The sequence below is a fragment of the Littorina saxatilis genome, linkage group LG3 (assembly GCF_037325665.1).
Source record: "Littorina saxatilis isolate snail1 linkage group LG3, US_GU_Lsax_2.0, whole genome shotgun sequence".
Classification (NCBI taxonomy): domain Eukaryota; kingdom Metazoa; phylum Mollusca; class Gastropoda; order Littorinimorpha; family Littorinidae; genus Littorina; species Littorina saxatilis.
Window position 1 is genome coordinate 46,933,836 of NC_090247.1, and position 20,089 is coordinate 46,953,924.

Below are 20,089 nucleotides of genomic sequence, written 5' to 3' on the forward strand. Positions count from 1 at the left end.
TGTTGTTGTTGTTGTTGTTGTTGTTGTTGTTCAGTTATCCTCCATTGGTTTCAGAGCCCTATGCTGTTAACGCCACTCGGTTTAACAGTACCTGTCTACGCCTGCGATGGTCGGGAGCTGACATTTTCTACAATGTGACGATTCAGTCCCTCCATGACAATGTCACACAACAGAACACAGTACCTGGGCAATCTTACACGGCGTGTGGCTTCACACCAGGATCTTCGCTGAAAGCATCCGTCAGTTTGAAGGAAGGTGGAATATCAGCAAATTTCATGTGTACACTGAGTAAGTCAGTTCAAGAGATCTTCCTTCCTGTGTAAACAATCTGATATCAATCACCACAGATCTCTCAAATCAAACCATTGGATGAGAACACACCCATAGAACAAGAACGCTGAGGCGTGATTTTTAATTCAGTCAATCGATTGTACTGAATACGTCCGGTTCTCTCTAACTTTCTTGGTTAGACAATGGGGGGAGGGGGGGAGGGGAGGGGAGGGGAGGGGTGAGAGAGAGAGGGGAGACACACACACAGAGACAGAAGGTAGGATAGACAGACAAAAAGACAGAGACATAGAGAGAAAGACAGAGGCGAGAAGATAATTTAAGAAAGACATTCCTTTAAAAATCTTATTATGTTTTAAAAAGAACGATGCAAGGTGACACCTTTAATCTTTCACCTTGTACACTACCCGTCATAAAAAAGTAGGCAGATGCGTTTTTAGGGCATATCTTTCTGATGAGGCTGTTGATTGTAAAACCAATTATATGACTGAAAAGGCCATTCATTCCCCTACCTTATTCAGAAAACAGATTGAGTTTTCAGTATGTAGTGTCTAAACAGTGGAACCTACAACACAGACATCAAATCAAATTCCCAAAATCAAGATTCCCGCGTTAAAATGGAAAAAAAATCAGAACTGCTAAAACGAAACATGTTCTGCATGGTCGTCATAGTGTGATATAAACTGAGCAAAAACTTTATTGCACCCATTTTCGTACCCCAACTAAAACATTCATTCCTATGTCATTTTATTCAAACTTTATATGCCATTAAAGGCCCTTTACTTGGCTATTTGGCAAATTTTTCGGATCAAAGATTTCTGTTATAGGTATCACGTGACCGCTGCCGAAGTAAGGGTACCCCTAAAATCGACCTGACAAAAACGTAAGGTACCAATATAAAAATTGACAAACATTCAAAATAGGCTTATCTTGGCAATGTTTACAACGAGGAGAAAGCCAAATCAATTATCTATCCAGAACAGGTTGTTTTGTTTTGCTATCGTGCGTATCTCTTGTGTTATGTCATTTTTACTGATGCAGGTGTGGAGCGCATGAGCAGTAGAAAACGAGAGGTTTTGGGTCCAGTTTGAGGGGTACCATGACAAACAGCGCAATATTCCAGAAACGCCTGAATTGGTTGATTCGAAACTTTCAGGATCTCAAGTCTATAGACGAGACGTACGTCCGGTAAATGTTCGCATCGTTACAGGTATTTTTGGAGATGCTAAGCAATCTTCCGGAAAATGTTTTAAAACGTGTCAAAGGTTTAAAGGTTTACATCCAACAAAATCATGACTTTGCATGCATACAGACAAATAAATGTTACAAATATTGCCAAAGTGTCATTTAAATACAATCACTAGTTTACGTTTCCTAGTCCTGTAAACACGATCACATTTTTCGGGAGGATTGCAGTACGACAGCCATGTCCAGTCATCCGTGACCGCAGCATGATTTGAGAGGCATTCAGCGATATTGCCAATTTATTTCGGCTGTATATTATTGTTGTCCGCTTAATGTATGCATATTATCTGTCTGATTTCTTACCTGATTTTGTTAAACCTATTTTTGTTTTGTTTGTATGTATGGAAGTGTATATTGCCAATTTATTTTGGTTGTATAGTATTGTTGTATTTGTCCGCTCAATTTGTATACATATATTAACTGTCTGATTTGTTACCTTTTTTTGTTAAAGTTATATCTTTGTTTCAAAGCCCTCTGGGCCCAAAACAATAAAATACTTGACTTGACTTGACTTGACATGATAACCGCTGTCAATAGCAAACAGCCTGAACGTTCCATTTTTTCTCTCATGTGTTTACATGGCTAGCAAATGTCCGTCAGTGGTCATACTCGCATGAAACTTTGGCAGTTCTTGTAACAACCATTTGTCTGTATGAATGCAAAGTCATGAATGTTTGGGATGTACACTCACAAACCTGTGACGGGTTTAAAAACATTTTCTGGAATAGTGCATAACATCAGAGTACAAACATCTAGTAATCCACAACTTCACTCGGCGTATGTCTCGTATGTAGACTTCAGATCCTAAAAGTTTCGAATCAATCCATTAAGGCATTTCTGAAATACAGCGCTTTTTGTCATGGTACTCCTCAAAATGGACGCAAAATCCTCTTGTTTTGTACTGCTCATGTGTTCCACACCTGCATCAGTAGATATGACATAAAACAAGCGATACGCAAGATAGCAAAACAAAACAACCTGATCTGGATGGATAAAAGATTTTTCTTTTTTCTCGGATATAAAAGTTGCTCTGTAATCCATGTCAGAGTTCGGTGGATTATAGAAACACAAAAATACCCAGCAATCGGTGTATGCGGGGTAAAAACGGCCAAAGACGTAAAAATCCACTCGTACTAAAAACATGAGTGAACGTGGGAGTCTAAAGCCCATGCACGAAGAAGAAGAAGAAGAAGGAATCAGAAAATGATAAGGAACAGACAAAAGTTAGTTTTAAATGTCTTATTAAAAATAAAGAAAATTTTTCTTCATTTTTAAGCCCATTTTTCAATAAAAAACGCTGGCGCTGGACCCGAGTACTCTTCAGACTGGCTCGCTCCCCCAGTATGAAAGTTTTTGTCTTGTGCACGTGGATTAAAAAAAATAAAAATTATTAACACAATTAAAAAAATTATTAGAGTAAAATAAAACATTAAAACGTTCATAATAAACAAAAGTAAACAAGAATTAAAAAAAAATTAAAAAAAAATAAAAAAATAGACCGCCCATGCCGGGAATCGAACTCGGATCACTTTGGCACAGTATGAAAGTTTTTGTCTTGTGCACGTGAATTAAAAAAAAAAAAATATTTATTTATTTTACACAATTAAAAAAATTATTAGAGTAAAATAAAACATTAAAAGGTTCATAATAAACAAGAATTAAAAAAAAAATAGACCGCCCATGCCGGGAATCGAACCCGGATCCCTTTGGCCACCAAGCCACCACCTTGAATCACTGACACAGTGTCCCTGTCGCTCTCTCTCGTGCTCTCTGTCTCTCTTTCAGTCTCACCGAGACCAAACCTGCACTGTTGTTTCTTTGCCGAGACCAAATTAATCCCCACCCGCTGGCTGGCTCGTCTCGCATGCGATACGCATGCTTTTCATGACGCACGCGTTCGGCTGTTCTATCAGCTCAATGGCTGGCTGTCGCTCCGATTGAATTCGTCCAACCGTCAAGAACTTTTGTGTTTTTTGGGGCATTTAGGTCCCAGGTAACATTATGAAGTTTTAATACGATCAATCGGACCTATTATCAAGTTAGTGTATCAACTTTTGAACGAACTGCGCCCAGTAGTTTCCCAGCAATAAGCTGTTAAGTCGAGACAGACACACAGATACACACACAGACACACAATTAAAGTCTGCTGGACCCAAGTACTAGCGTACTCGGGGATAAAGCACAAGAAAACTATATTATTGAAATAGATACAGGAGGCACTAAGGAATACAATATCACTTTTCATTTTGTAATAAATTAAAAAGAGACACATTTTGAATACAAATGTAATCAACTAATTTTTAAGGTAGGGGAGGGAAGGTTGCCTTTTTGTTTCATGCTGATAACTAAACTGAACAATAACATTATTGCACCCATTTTTGTACCCCAACTAAAATATTCATTCCCGTGTCATTTTCTTCAAACTTTATATGCCATTAAAGGCCCTTCACTTGGCTACCTGGCACACTTTTCGGATCAAGATTTCTGTTTTAAGTATCACGTGACTGCCGCCGACGTGAGGGTACCCCCAAAATCGACCTGACAGTAACGTCAGGTACCAATTAAAAAATCGACAAAAATTCAGAATAGGCGCGGCTTGGCAACTTTTACATACGAGAAGAAAGTACCATCATTTATCTATCCAGAACAGGTAGTTCTGTTTTGCTGTCATCAGAATCAGAATCAGAATCAGAATCTTCTTTTTCTTCTTCTTTACTTCATCTTCATCTTCATCTTCATCATGTCAACTGATATCTTGACAGACCCAAGCACACCGATAAGTGTGGAGGTGACTGAAGTCAACACCACGTGTGTGAAGGTGACGTGGAGGCCAGGAGTTGGTCATACGGACAGCTACCACGCCCTGATGACACAAGCCACGTCTGGGGCTGTCCTCGCTAACGTCAGCACCAGTGAGACACAGTGGACCAAGTGCGGCCTGCAGCCCGGGACAGAGTTCAACATTGTGGTGACAGCTCTCAGCGCATCTCGACATAGTATGACACCTGCCACTGTTGGACCTGACTCTACCAGTAAGTGGCCGTGTGTGTGTGCGCGCGCGCGCGCGTGTATGTTTGTGTGTGTGTGTGCGTGTGTGTGTGTGTTTGTGTGTGTGTGTGTGTGTGTGTGTGTGTGTGTGTGTGTGCGAGATGTACACTGAGCACAAAAAGTTAAGAATATTTTTTTCAGTGGTATACCCCAGATGTTAAACAGCATTTTTTTGGTCAGAAATATACGTGTATTAGAGAAAGGGAGAATGTACGTTCTGGCTCACCGATTCCGACAGACCCTAAATATTAACGCAAAATAGGCTTCTTGACTAAACTTTTACTAAAATGAAACATGCGACAAAATCAGAAAAATACTGCATAAATCCATACAAAAAAATACAGTAAAGTAAGGTTGTTTTGAACCAATGCCGGGTCTGTCGGAATCAGTAACCCAGAACGTACATTCTCCCTTTCTCTGATACAACCACGGAAATTACGAGCCGTTGCAGGTGTTCAAGCTAAATAATCGTCTCGTATCGAAAACAAAAGCAGACGACAAATTTAGTCAGTTGGAGTTGTCTCCCGTACTCCTGTAGCATGCACTAGTCAGTTTAGATCAGACTCTGTGGCTGCACCAGACGGTTCGGGAATTCCCAACAAAAGAAAAGATCATACGGTACTGGCAACTTCAGTGTCAGCTGAACACGAGAGCGTTCGGTCTTTTAGAAGATTTGTATCTTGAAATGAAAATTAACGAATATCGCGCTGTCCGAAGGAATGGAGTACACTGTACCCACGGAATATGCGCGATATAAGACTCATTGATTGATTGATATATCGAGTCGGACAATGACCACGCTCAGGCTAAAACGGATAGGACATCTGACCGACATGCGGCAATGTGAATCGGACATTTGGGGATTTTCATCGTTATATGTCCGATGTCCGACGCCTAACGACATCCCTGCCTACATTATTCTGATTGATCACAACCAAACCTACTATCATTGGACACATCCAAATGCAAGCGTCTGTTCTTGAAAATTTCCCACTGATCTAAAAATAAAACCAGTGCAATTTCCTCTGTCGCGCTTTGCCACAGAAACTCACGGTTTGGCCTGTATTTCTGATTTGTGCGCAAAAGCTTTCTTTCTTTTTTCTTTTTTTTTAACATAACAATGTTTAATGTCACTGTATGTTTAAAAGACCATGGTCATATTTGTAAAAAAAATGTTAAATTAGAAAATAAATAACATTTTGTTTTATGATTTTTCCTACACCTGTGCTGAAAATAAGACATAAAAATGTTGGTATATAAGTCGCTCAAATACAAGAAGGAATGAATGGCTCGGTTTGAGTTTGTTGCAGTTGACCCTGCCCAATACGATCTATGATGTTTTTTGGTAACAATTTTGCCGTGACGTATTTCACAACTTCCTGTGTTACACAAACCAATTTTGCCTGTATGTGTACCAGAAACAAGCCAGCTCCGAAATTCTCAAGAATTCTAGGATTCTAAAAATAGTACCGTTCACGCGTGAACGGTAGGTCTTGCTGGTAAACCGGCGGCTTGGGTCACTCTGTTTCAACGCTTCGCTTCACAACGCTTCAATATTTAGGCTGCCTTTTCAGGCGGCCACCGAGTGCACTTTATGCAAATGACTTGTGTAATATTGTTCCACCACGATTGGTTCTGGTGTATCACGTGGTTCATGAATATTAAAACTTGTTTATTGAATCAAGCTTTGACAAGTGTACTTGGTGGCTGCTTTGAAACTCAACAAAGCCTACTCCCCTTTCACAAACACTTCCCCGTCATAGCGGGTTTTCCCGATTGACAAAAATTCTTATTACACACTCAGACTATTTGAAGCCGCGTTTGTTCTCCAGTGGCCAATTGCATAAGAATATTCTGGTGATGAATAAACGCGCTTTGTGTCATTAGCATCTAAAGATTTCTTGTTTACAATAGTTGTGTTGATCTGATGAAGCGCGGAACTGATCTTAGGGTTGTCATGGTGAAACACTCGCTTCTGAAACAGTGCTTCCTTGTAGTTATCATGCGATATGCTCGACTTTACAACCTGTTTGCTTACACCCTTTGCTTTTTTAACCACTCCTTTCTCACTTGCAACACTGTACATCTTTGCACGCAATCCAACATACTCCTTAATTATCTTCCCATTCATTTCATCTTTCATCTTTCCAATAACCTTCTTGTTAACATTTGAGTGCAATGGTGATTCTTTAGGGTAGTCGCAAGTGTCATAAAAAGAATCTTTTCCTTTTACTGCAGGACTTTCAGCTTCTAGATCTTTGTAAATGTCATCCGCTGGAATGTCAAGTAAGAATGAATCTGTGTCTGTGTAAAGTACTCTCGATTTGGGATATCTTGGTTTCAAATAATCATACAAAAACTCAAGCATCAACAGTTTTGACAACTCTAGCACAGTAAAGCCTATGAATACTGGTTTGTCAAGCTTGACTACAAGTTTTTTCATTAAGATACCATACAGCTGTTCATGAAAGTATTTAAAGTCTTGATACTGTGGTTTGGATGTCAGCTTGATGGCCTCATTTTCTCTTGTAACAAGTCTAACATCCTTTCTCTTGTGTGGGTTTTCCATTGTCTTACCAAAGCAACTGTTGTTCATCAGTTTAAAAAAGTCTTTCTCTGATGCATCAGCGGCTTTGGTTCTCAGTTCTGTGTTTTTCATGATGTAAGGTTTCATAAACTGTTCTTGATCAAATAAAATTATACGATGAACAGCCTTCAAAATTAATCCATGTCTAATGTAAAACTGTAACAGTCTGTAGTGACACACATACTTCTTTTTGTGAAACAGATTGGGCACCAGCTTTGGAGGTTCTCTTGGGTTTACTTTTAACCTCTCAGCCGCTAAAGGATAATCATTATGTAGATCATGAAGTGATAGTGGATAGTCTAAGTCAACTTCTAGTATCCATCCCTTTCGACTGTCTGGGCCTGCTTTTAATATTGTCAGCACAACACATTGTGAAAATGGTCCTGAATAGATCTTAAAGTTCCGAAGTGGAAGCGTCTGACACATTGCCCAACCATACAAATTGTTTGCATCTAGATACATGATGTAATTAGAAGGTTTCATAGGATCAAAGTCGTCCAAGTATTTGTTGTTGGCTTTGCAGTAATTGTGTGAAGCCATACTGATTCCTCCACGTAGTCCATTTTCAATCATCTGAAGTGTAGGTAGATCTGATAGCAAGTCAATCTTTACTCCTGTAAATCTAAGAAATGCATCCCAGCTCATGCCTGGTGCAGATATGTAATGTGAAGGATCTAGATTGTAGTGCTTCATACATGTTCTTCTGTAATTCTCAAATATATCTGCAAGTAAACAAACATCAGCCAACAAATATTGATCATGATAATCACCCATTGTATTACATCCTAATTTATTCCATGCAGTCTTAGCGTGTTCATAGTCTTCGTCACTTATACCTTTACCCTTCAGCCGTGAGAAGTAAGCATCCTTTGGTGGTAACTCATCTTCATCAAACCTCTCCCACGAATCCATGTATTCATATGGATAGACTCCCTTTCTAACTAAGTCACTGTCAAAGTACTTACATGTGATTGGGAAAGCAGTTAGTGATGAAGATAAAGACTCAAGTGTTCCCATCAGATGTTGAGCAGAATCGTAGAAGTATAAACTATTCAGAGTAAAGGCCATGTACTTTTCTGAAGACTGCGCAATGCATCTTGCTTTGTATTCATCAGTTACTGCCTGCATGATCAGATGTGAATCATAACCGCGCAAGTTATGGAAGAAGATTGGAAGCTTCCAAGTCTTAGGATCAAACTTTAATTGTAGATTACATTTGCTGTGTGCTGCTCCTCGGAACTGCCCACTTACATGATCATGATCTCTTACTATTGGATTGTCTGGGTTTGGTGTTAGACTTTGTTCGCATATCCAACACTGTGTGGTAGAGTTAAACTGTTCTTGGTCTTCAGGTTTCATAACAATGTCTGAAAGATTCAGTTGTTTGGAGCAGTCATTTCGCACTTGGTTCATTTGCTGTAAGAAGTTCTTTGCTGCATTAGGTCCTCTGTACAATTGCGGTTTAGAATGTTTACCATCTGAACTAACAACAATAAATGCATATGAACAGACTTGATGATTACTTAGAGTTACTGTTTTAGGTAGGTCTTTTGGTAAAGGTCCTTCATATGGCACAATGATAGATTCAAAGTCAGCATAAACAACATAAGGACTTTTCTGTAGTTTGCATACATTCTTAAAATACACTTTGCTGTCTGGCGGCGGTGTTGTTAACTTCACAACCGCATCATCAACGCTCTTACAATGTTGCTTGTGTATAAGTGCTGCATGAATTGATGGAATACGCAAGAGACATCGCCTACAAAAGTCTTGTTTACTATTGTGATTGCTTGTGCTCGCCATCAGTCTACTCATTGTACGAATCAAAGTGTAATGATATTTAACACCATCAGTCATTAGTAACATGTCAACATGGTTAGTATCACAATCACCAATCGTTGGTGAGTTCTTTGATATTCTGACTGGTTTCAGTTCATCTTCCTCATCCCACGTGTAAACATTTACGGTGATGGGTTTGTTTTGCTGTTCAAATTTGTCAATGCTTGTAATGCTGACAGGAAATTCAATACCAGTAAAGTTTAGTTTATTTCTGTATGCATGATAGTTAGACACTCTTTCTGCATTTTTCTTTACACTGTACAGTCTTGCCAGAACACACCACATAAAACATTTGTCATCATCATTCTTTATGTTCAGCACAGCACGTTTTTTGACAAGAGCAGGAGGTAAAGGTATGTAACTTCTACCTCTGATGGGGGCAAATTTACTTAGCTTCAATTCTATTTTTAGAATTTCACCTTCTGACCATCCGGATCCTTTCATCTTTGCATCCTCTGCAGCTTGCTCAAACCGTTTCATCATTTCATCTGCCCAGTTTCCATTCAATTCTGCCATAGAATTAAGTGCTAGTTGTCTGGTTGAAACATGAACTTCTAGCACCTCATCACTGACTGTTTTGTATTTTATTAAACTGACTATCTGCACTTTTACTGGAGGTTCAATCAACAAATTGTTTGGAATTTGTTCAATGGCGTCTTGCACACTGGACTGCACATTTTGAGGATCCGTTACTTGTAATTCAACGGTGTCAAATACTGTCGATAAAGATTCTAATACAGAGTCTTCCATCGCTGTGAGTTTGATTTTATAACTCAAAATAAAAATATAAATTAAAAAAATGAAGTTGCTTAGAATTCTTTCTCAGAGCTTCCATTTTTGTTAACACTATAAAATCTGAAATAAAAAATCATTTAACATTTGTACCACGTGGAACTAATTGTAATTCCTCTTTTACAAAGGCTCTTTGCGGTGCTGGTTCTCTCAAGTAATATATAGGTGGATTTGTCTCTACTACTCTCTTGATTTCATGAATGTCAATACTCCAGATTGGATCCGTTGCACGCTTCCTGCTGTCACCCTCAGCTTCACCGGGTGCATATAAATATCTGACTTTCTGATTGAAAGGTAGTAATGCCACTGGTGTTGTTGACTTTGGAGCAACAGGTATTGTTTTCTGTTTGATTGCATCAACTGGTCTTAACCCTGTAGCTTTAAATACCTCCAGATTCATTGCTCTAAGTACTGATGGTAATCTTTTGACCCATTCAGTGTTACGCAATTTACTTTCTGTGTCCAAAAATTCCTGATGGTACTGATATGAAAACAGTTTTTCTGCCAACTGTTTGTTAAAGCTCTCAACAATAGCCTGTGACCTGTGGTTTCCTGGAATACCTCTCTTCACTGTAACATGATGTTTTAACAGAAGCTGGTTGACAGCTCCTTTAAACTCCTTACCATCATCGCACTGAATCATTCTGGAATACTTTAGTGGTCCACGTCTGTAAATTTCTTGCAGGGCAACAGCTGTAGCTATAGCACTTTTCTCTGTCAACGGTTCAGCATCTTTGTATCTTGTTGCAACATCAACTACAGTCAGTGCATACTTATATTTCTTCCTTCTGACTGTGTCATGCGGTAAATACAGCAGGTCTATTTGATGAGTGTCATTCGGTTTAATGTTAACAAAGTGTGGTCGTGTAATTTTTCTTGGTGCAGGTAAATAGATCTGCCAAACTGCCTGCTTTGACAACCATTTCTTTGCTATATCTTGAGAAACACCTGCTGCGTCACTGAGCTTGTCAATAGCAGTTCTTCCTTTCCAGTATCCTTTTGGGGAATAATATATTTTAGATAACAAAGCATCACTCATGGTTTTTTAAATGACAGAATATTAAGATTTGACAGCACGCGCAATAAAGTAAACAACAGCCATACCAATAACAATGAAAACAATCTCGCCCACCTTCTGCTCTTCTGAAGGCTGATAAAAGTCACCCAGTTTTGGAGGAGCACTTGTCTTCATTTTCTTTCCAGTTACAAGATAGTATTCTTGAATGGCTGCATCAACATTGGCAAAGGTTTTGTTTGCATGTCCTTGCTGCCTGAGTTTATCATTCATAAAGTCTAACTGCGCAATTCGTTTCTTCTCGTATTCATCCTGTGCTTTCGCCAGTTGTTCCATGGCTTTGTTGTGCCTTTCCCTCTCTTCACCATTTTGCAGTTTAGAAAACAAATAGTTGCTGCCAGAAAATGCAAGCGCATTTACAATCGCACCTCCCACCATCATAACCAAGCTAGCCATTTTATTGTCTTACATGTTTATATTTTCTGGAATAATTCCTTGCTTCACCAGGAAGTCTTTTGTTGCAAAGGAAGCTGTCACAACACCAATTAGTTTAGCACCGTCTTCGAAGTCTAACTTTCCCAAGTCGGCTGGTTTCATTCTGAGGAGACTTTTACCCAGCATTGTGTAACCTACACTCAAGCCTCCAATCACTGCAGCGTGATAAACTAGATTAACTATTGTCTTTTCAGAACTCATTTTTATGTTATCAAAATTAAAATATTAAAATTATTCCATATGAAATGAATCCACTGCAGGTACTACTGTGGGCTTTGTTATTGTTTGTACTGCTTTGTTTGTTGGTTTTGGTGTTTCTGATTTTGGTGTTTCTGATTTTGGTTTTTCTGACACTTTATATTTGCCTTGCCAAAGTTTGTAAAGCAAGTATCCACCTCCTCCAACAACAGCTGCTACAGCTACTTTTCTGTATGATAGAAATGAAGATTTTAATTCTTGATCAGTTTGTGTGACCTTAGTCACTTCAGGAATGTTTGGTGTCTGCTCAACTTCAGACATAATGTTCTGCTTTGCCTTTTGATTTAACTTTTTTTGTCTGTTCCATTCGGCTAGTTTTTTTCCTGCTTCTACTCTACCAGGTTTCTTTGTCACTGTGTTCACTTCTGGTATTTTCGTCTGCTCCACTGTCTGCTTCAACTGATCTGTCATCTTTTTTATTCTGAAAATTAATGTGTTTGAAAGTAATTAATCCAGCAACAAATGGTACTAATAAAGCACCAAATCGATAATACAGGCCACAGGCAAGAGATTCGAGGGACTTGGAAACAACAGGGTCATGAGTTAGATCATGTGTTAAGTCTTCCTCCGAGTCGAGAGGTGTAAAATGTCCAAAAATCTTTGTGTACAAACCTATAACAGTCTGTCCAATACTTCTAACCATCTTAGAACCAAGCACTGATTCATACCGTCCATGATACTTTTCTATATCTTCTGAGGAAAGATGTTGTACTTCTTCCACAGTTAACTGCCGCCCAAGGTAGTGTTTTGTTTTTCCACAAACAGCAAGTGAATACAATCTTTCTTTTTTATCAGGTATAGTCCTACTGTCACAGATTTCAATATCTGTAGCAGTCTGCATCAGCAATTCATCACAGTTCATTTTATTTTGATGCAGAATAAAATTAAAATCTAGAAATTAAACTTGAGTAAGAACTTAGGTAGGAACTTAACAAGAACTTAGGTAGGAACTTGAGTAAGAACTTGACAAGAACTTAGTAAGAACTTGACAAGAACTTGACAAGAACTTGACAAGAACTTGAGTAAGAACTTGACAAGAACTTGACAAGAACTTGAGTAAGAACTTGACAAGAACTTGAGTAAGAACTTGACAAGAACTTAGCAAGGATTTCTACAAACATACATACTGAACTGGTTGATCAGTTTTTAAAACCAGTTTCGAGTGCTTAGAAGATTTCAGATTATTCTTTATTCTTTCTCTCTCCTGTTTGTTTTCAATGACATCATTTTCTCGAAGACACTCTTCAAAACTGTCACGGTCCTTTGAATAGAACAATGTTATTGTTTTGAGTTGCTCTCTAAAGTCTTTCAGAACTGCATTGTATTTTTGTGTTAATATCCAAACTGATATTAATGCATGTCGTCCACTGAATGCAAGCTTTGCTAGTGCACTTTTCTTTCTAACAATGTCACGTTCTGCTGCACAGTCATCAATAATAAACAGTGTTGGCGTGTTCTGAAAAAGATCGAAATAATGCTCCAAGCAAACATTTAGACGATCAGAAGGATTTACAATAAATATATTTTGATCAGACCATATGAATTTTCTCTCCTTGTATGTTTTGTTATGCTTTATGGTTGGACAGAATATGACTATGTGTTCAAAGTGATTTATGTAAACAGTCTGTAATAAATCCAAAACATATCTTGTTTTGCCGCAACCTGTTGCCCCACAAATCAAAGAACAGTGTGGATCTTTTGGAAGAAAATCTAGATACTTCATTTTAACACGTTCAATAAACAATATCCTGTAATCTGCTTTCAGAGATGTTTAACTGCGCATCTGACACAACAAACACGTAGATCTTAACTGATTTACTACTACTCCCTACTTCCTTTTCAATTTGTATTGTGATTCCTTCTGATCCGTTTTCAATTCGCCTTCCACTTCCATGCAGTTTGTTGTCGTCAGTTGTTCTGAGATCCAGCCATAACGCATATTTATTTGTCAAGAAATCTTCTACGCCAACACCGTGTAAATGTAGATCTTTAGCCACAAGATCAGATGTTGGGTCTTTCAATCTTCCTCCAGTAAAGTACTTTCTTGCTTCATCATAGTGTTGGTATGGCAGCATGCCAGATGCAAATATTTGGTTTGGCTGCCCTTCAATTGTGCAATATACTCTATTGATTAGTGGATTGTAAAACTTTTCTATTTGCCTTTCATATGAATCTTTTGGTTCCTCAAACAACATAAGTATTCCCTTCATTGACCTAGCTGGTGTATTCAAGTTAATGTTCCAGATTGGATCAGCCTGGCTTTTTGAAAGTGTACTGTGATTCAACACTCTTTCATAATAGATAGGCAGCTTAGAACTGTACTGATTTTCTATAAGTCTAGCCAGTTCAGGATGGTTTACAACATCAAACTCTAAAGAAATTCCAGACACCTTATACTTTGCTTCCGGGTCTTGTGAAAGCATAACACGATCATAACTATTGAAAGTCAGGTCGTATGACAGCCTGTCACGCAATGCTCCTTGATAGAAGGGAGGATGTGAATTTATGAGTTCAAAGTCAAGTGGAATACAAAATTTGTTTCCAAAAGCAACATTGACAGCGTTATCTTTTTTGTTGTCAGCTTTATCTCCGGCTCCTATTCTAACTTTTATCCCATTGTCTGACTGAATCCCTTGAAACACTCTGTTTTTCTTTTCATTGTCAGTCAACCAATTATCTGCGTAAACTAAAAATACATCTGCATTATTCAATGACATCACTTCCCGCCCTTCCAGTTTGACAGTAATCTTCCTCACAATTGCTCTTCCTACATTATAAGCCAAAGTCCTATTTTCATCTGAGCCAGATTCTAATTCTAATTTGAATGATAGTCTTACAGTGCCTGGTACAATAACATCGTTCTTACCTAGATTAGGAAACCTAACAGTAAGTATTTCATTCTGATCAATAGTAGAAGGATTATTTGTAACTATAACTGTTTGCCTTATTCCTTTTACCCCGAGAGGTTCTTTCAGCCTTCTGTAAGGATCAAGAACAGAACCGAACGATTGTGCCATCTTTTTTTATTTTCAAAATAAAAAATAAGTTACAAATGGCAGAAGGTGGATTTGAAGATTTATTTGAGCCAGCGGACGACATGAGCGAAGCAATCCCTTTGGTTCCCTACCATCATTCACTGCATTATGAGGTGGCACGACATGAACTTCTGGAAGGTAAAGTTAGAGATTTCTACAAAAGTTTAGGAGAAGAACCTGATGTTTTAGATCCAAACCAGTTCAAAATGGAAGCAAATCATTTATATACAACTAGCGATAAAGGAGAAAAAGTCCAACTTACATATAAATCTAATCCTGCTAAGTTTCTATCAAAAGTTTCACTAAAACAAAAACTTACTGCTAATCGACTTAGGCAATTAGATATTGTGCCTAGCACACGGTCATCATCTTCCCATGTTGTTTCCTTACTTCAACAAGCAGAACTAGGACTACCAACTGCTACTCAAATAGAATCTGTTCCATTGCAAGATCTTAATAAACTTGCAGATGAGGCTGATCAACTTATACAAGAGATAGAGACTTCTTTTTCTGAGGAAACTTCACTGAAGACTCCACATGAACTATTACCTATGAGAGAAATAGAAGCCCTTAATCAATCACTACAAACCATCAGAGGTGAAATAGCAAATAATCTGTCAAAACTAGGTCAGCTGGATGAAGATATAAACAAAGAGAAACAAAAACTTGCTGATGCTGATGATTTGAACCTAGAACAAGAAGTAAAAAACAGAATTTCTAAGCGTTTAAAAGATTTGCAGGAGGAGAAAGCCATAAGGTTAGAAGTTCTAAGTAACAATAGAGAACAACTGAGAACACAGGTCAGCAGAATAAAAAATACAATTCAAAGAATCCTTTACGAAGACACAACTCTTGCTGAAAGAATTAGAACGCTTTTCAGAGAGCAGGGAATCACAATAGCTAGTATATTAACTGCGTTAGGATTTGCAATAAGCACATTAGTGTTAACACTCACAGGTGGCACTGTCACACCTCCACCTCCACCTTCACCTTCATCTCCATCTGATCCGGGATGGGTAAAGAAACAACTCAAACACATTGCAGAACTATTAAAGAAACTAGCAGCAAAAGCTTTGGATGCACTTCCAGGAATCATTGGTTCAATTGTTAGCTGGCTGTTATCTTTTGCAGGTAAAGTTGTTGGTTTCATGGCTGAACATCTCTGGACTCTAATAGTTTTAATTGCAGGTGTTCTGCTAACGAGAATAAAGCAAAAGTAAGCCTACACCCACTCCACCAATTACTAGAGCAGTCTTCTGCGATTCATGATCATCACTAATACTAACAGCTTGATCATCCCTAGTGACAGAATGATCTTCACCTGCAGCCCGATCTTCACTTGTCACGCTTTGTTTCTGTTCATTGTGATATGGCTGTAGCATCGTTCTGATTTCTGAATTCAGTTCTTCACCCTTTCCAAGCGGCTGGGTGTCACTAGCAATAATGATTTCATTGTTATAATTTGTTATTGTTCCAATCTGCAGCTGGAGATCAGAAGGTAACATGTAAAGGCCGTTACCAACAGCAAAGTCAACTTTTGATCTTGCATAACGGAGAGAGTCTTGATACCTTTTGATGCTGGAAGGCAGATCAACTGCAGAGTTTATGACATCTTCTAAATTTGATAACAACTGTTTCTGTGCACCAAACCCTGTGCTTGTTCTCATTATGTTTGATCGTGTCTGTGCCTGCGAGCCTAGCAAGCACCACGCATATGTTCGGATAGATTCATTGATCCTTTCAACACCTGATCCAGTGAAACCTTTGCCGGTGTCTAATATAAAAGTAGTCCATGCATTGTGGTGCTGTTGTTCTATTGATCCTAACTGTACCTGCACATTTGAAGAAAAAGATGTATGACCTGGCCAGTAATCAAAATTATACCTCCTGTGGACACCCCATAAATATAGTGTTCCCATGCCATGGTTTTTGTCTTGCTTTTGCCTAAAGTCGGTCTTAAAATCTATATTGAATTCATTGCAGAGACGCTCATACACTTTCATGTTTATCCTATTGTTGAATGGGTTCCAGCTCTTTTCATGCGGCATTGGTGCCTGAAGTTCAGACAAGATTCTCCTGCACTGATAGTAAACGTGAAATGTGTACACACACTTTGTCAGTAAGTTTGAATTATTCATGTGGTCTGCATAGGACACTCCACATCCTGTGGTTGCACAGAATATTGCAAAGTTTAACTGATTCTGATAGAACTGAATTGGGTGAGAGTTCCACATCTTTGGAACACTATCATTTTTGATTGGGGGATTTAGGTAAGAATGGAATGGGTCAGGCACTTTAACGCGAATGGATTCTGTTTCTGTTACAGCAAAGTCCAACTCATGGAAAGAAATAGTCTTTGGATTGTAATATGGTCCAGTTTTGTATTTAACGTCTTTGTTGAATTTATACTGAATCATTTTTGTTGTTGAATAAAAAATGTTTATCACACTAACAAATGTGAAGACTAGTGTGCCAGTTAAACTTGCAACCCCTATCAACAATCAAAATGGAGGAATGAAAGTTGCACTGCATGAAATTATGTACAAGGTTACTTGGTATAATATCAGTAAAAAAAAGGCTAACAACTGGGTTAGAATTAATGGTAAAAAACATTCTGTAGAAGATGGTTACTATGACTTCTGCACTTTAGAGAAAGAATTGTTTGCTCCAGTAGGTATTACAGCGAGTTTAAATCATGCAAGTCTCATTGCTACTCTTACTATGCCCAAAACTAGAGAAGTAAACGTTGAGTTTCCAACCAAACTCCTTGATATGCTTGGAATTACAAAAATATACAAGGGAACACGTCCCATTGACATGGATGTTAACAGTGTACTGTTTGTTCACATGAGAGAGCTTAACACATCCTATAATCTGTTTAATGATCAGCGTTCTGATCTGCTTAGGATTCTTCCACCGAGTGATGCCTCTTTTTGTAAAATGCACGTGCCAACATTTAAGACACTTCAGTTCAAGGACTTGGAGGAAGGGTGTCATGAATTCCTACACATTGATCTGAAAAATCAAAGTGGACAACCAGTTGATTGTTTGTTTAACATTACATTGGAAATAGTTCCATAAAATATTGAGTATTAAAATGTCGAGTGGACCTACAATAGCTTATCCTGTTGCATGTTCAACTATAGAGTTGAAAGATTTAGCAGACGCTATCGACTTTGAGAGCAATGCTGAAGTTGGTGCAGTGTATGCATTCGAGTTTACAGACACTGGTCATTACAAGAGAAAGGAAATCGACGATGAAAAGAAACCAAGATTCCTCAAACTAGGTCAAATCCGTGATGTTAATGTACCTGATCCAATTGTCGATGACACATTCTACATGTGGAAACATCAGAATAAAAAATGGGTACTTAGTCCTGTTATGAAAAAGATTGACTGGGAAATGAAGTTTGAATTTGTGAGTCCATACACTCTTGTTGGAAAAGACGACACATTCCGTAAGTCAATCAATGCTAAACCACTAATTGTTAGCCTTGTTCCTGCGATTAACAGCAGGGGAGAAGTTGCAGTTAAACCTTTCCATAAGAACAACTATCTCATTCACAGAAAACAAAGTGTTGAAAAGGACGCTGACACCATTGTCGATTTTATACCCAAGCTTCCAATAGGGCAGAATGCAACTATGATATTTGATATAGTTGTCAGGAAAAGGGAAGAAACCACAAACACTGTTCTAATGAGAGGAATAAATCTCAACTGGAGACCATTAAATGTTGAAGAAGTCAGAGTATTTATTGCTGTTCAAAAGGATTCTAACACAATAAAAAAACAGACGTCAAACCAAAATGTTGTTGTTAACGCAGATATAAATAATTTAACAGAAATAAGAAGTATTAATCTTACTTATCTTGATTTGATTGCTTTCTACTATACAGATAAGGTGTTAAGCAATGAACAGCTTCAAAGCTTAGCAGAAACACTGGCCAGTGAGAATTAAGATAAATATTTTATATTTTGCATTAAAAGATGACTAGCAGTGTGAAGCTTTATCCTAATATTGATGAAAGTGCAGCAGAAAGTCAACAATTCAGACTGGCACACATTAGTAATATACAAAAACAACTAGAAGATGAATTAGAAAAATATTCTCGCGCTAGACGTAAGTACTCAACAACTTACAACAGCCTTTCTAATGCCAGCACTGGTTCTACTATCCTTGCATCAGCTGCAGGTGTAACGGGAACAATTCTGTTAGCTACCGGAGTAGGGACTCCAGTTTCTCTAATCCTAGGTGGTGTCGCAGCAGCAGTTGGTGGTTTATCATTTATAGCATCAGCTATAATGAAAAAAATTGTGAAAAAGCTTGAAAAACACGAATCCATTTCCACTCTTGCATCATCAAAATTGTCTAGCCTAAAACTGTCTATCAGTAAAGCACTTGAAGATTCAAAAGTTTCTGACGAAGAATTCAAACAGATACAAACAGACTTTGATGACTACAAAAGTAAGAAAGCAAGTATTCAAACAAAAACACGAGCTGAATATAACAAGCCAATCGATATAGAAGATCTGAAAAAGCAGTTTTTAAAAAAGGGGATTCAAATAGGACGGGAAGAAAAAGTAAAAATAGAATCACTTGTAAAGAGTTAACTATTCGTTTAGACAGTCACATTGCATGTATCAGATATAATTCTAACAGTGAAAGAACACATGAAGTAAAGTTTGTAAATGAGAGAGCGTATTGAGCTTAAGAATGTTGTATAAGAGAAAGGGGGAATGTACGTTCTGGGTTACCGATTCCGACAGACCCGGCATTGGTTCAAAACAACCTTACTTTACTGTATTTTTTTTTGTATGGATTTATGCAGTATTTTTCTGATTTTGTCGCATGTTTCATTTTAGTAAAAGTTTAGTCCAGAAGCCTATTTTGCGTTAATATTTAGGGTCTGTCGGAATCGGTGAGCCAGAACGTACATTCCCCCTTTCTCTGTATTTGAAGATCAGTCTTTCTTCTGCTCACAAATGTGTTTCTGGTATCTGAGTAATACTTTGGTATGATGTCACAGGTCCGTGACCACGCCTACCCTCAAAAATGGTGTTTGTTGACGGTATGATTCACTTTCAACCGTCGAAACAGTCGTGGGACTTATATGCTAAATCATCATTTGGTAATGTGGATGATAAGCTACATGCCACTAACACGGTGGATGAGAAGAATCTTCGCAAGTCAAAAGAAGAGGCATGCTTCACTGTGGCACAGGCGCATGAAATCTGTCAGAAAAAAACCACTTCTGCTTTTAGCCGCAGGAAATTTAGGGTCAAGCATCATTTGGTAATGTGGAGAATATAAGCTACATGTCACTAACACTGAGGATGAGAAGAATCATTTCAAATCGAAAGAAGGGGCACAGCCTCGCTGTGGCAAAGGGCGGAAGAATACGCTCTGTGGAAAAGTTAGGCCGCTAACAGTTTTAAGCGCATTGCCACTAGCCAATCAACTTGTTCACATCAGTCATGTGACACCAG

At 38.3% G+C, this 20,089-nt stretch overlaps 1 protein-coding gene across 1 annotated transcript in view; it reads left to right on the plus strand.

Annotated features, from left to right (window-relative positions):
* The window catches only part of LOC138960779 (receptor-type tyrosine-protein phosphatase H-like), a 226,922-nt gene that overhangs the window by 42,013 nt on the left and 164,820 nt on the right, over positions 1–20,089 (plus strand). The window contains exons 3-4 of the mRNA XM_070332426.1: positions 55–288; positions 4,296–4,565. Coding sequence (XP_070188527.1) covers positions 55–288; positions 4,296–4,565 — 504 coding nt within the window. The remainder of the gene's footprint in view (positions 1–54; positions 289–4,295; positions 4,566–20,089) is intronic.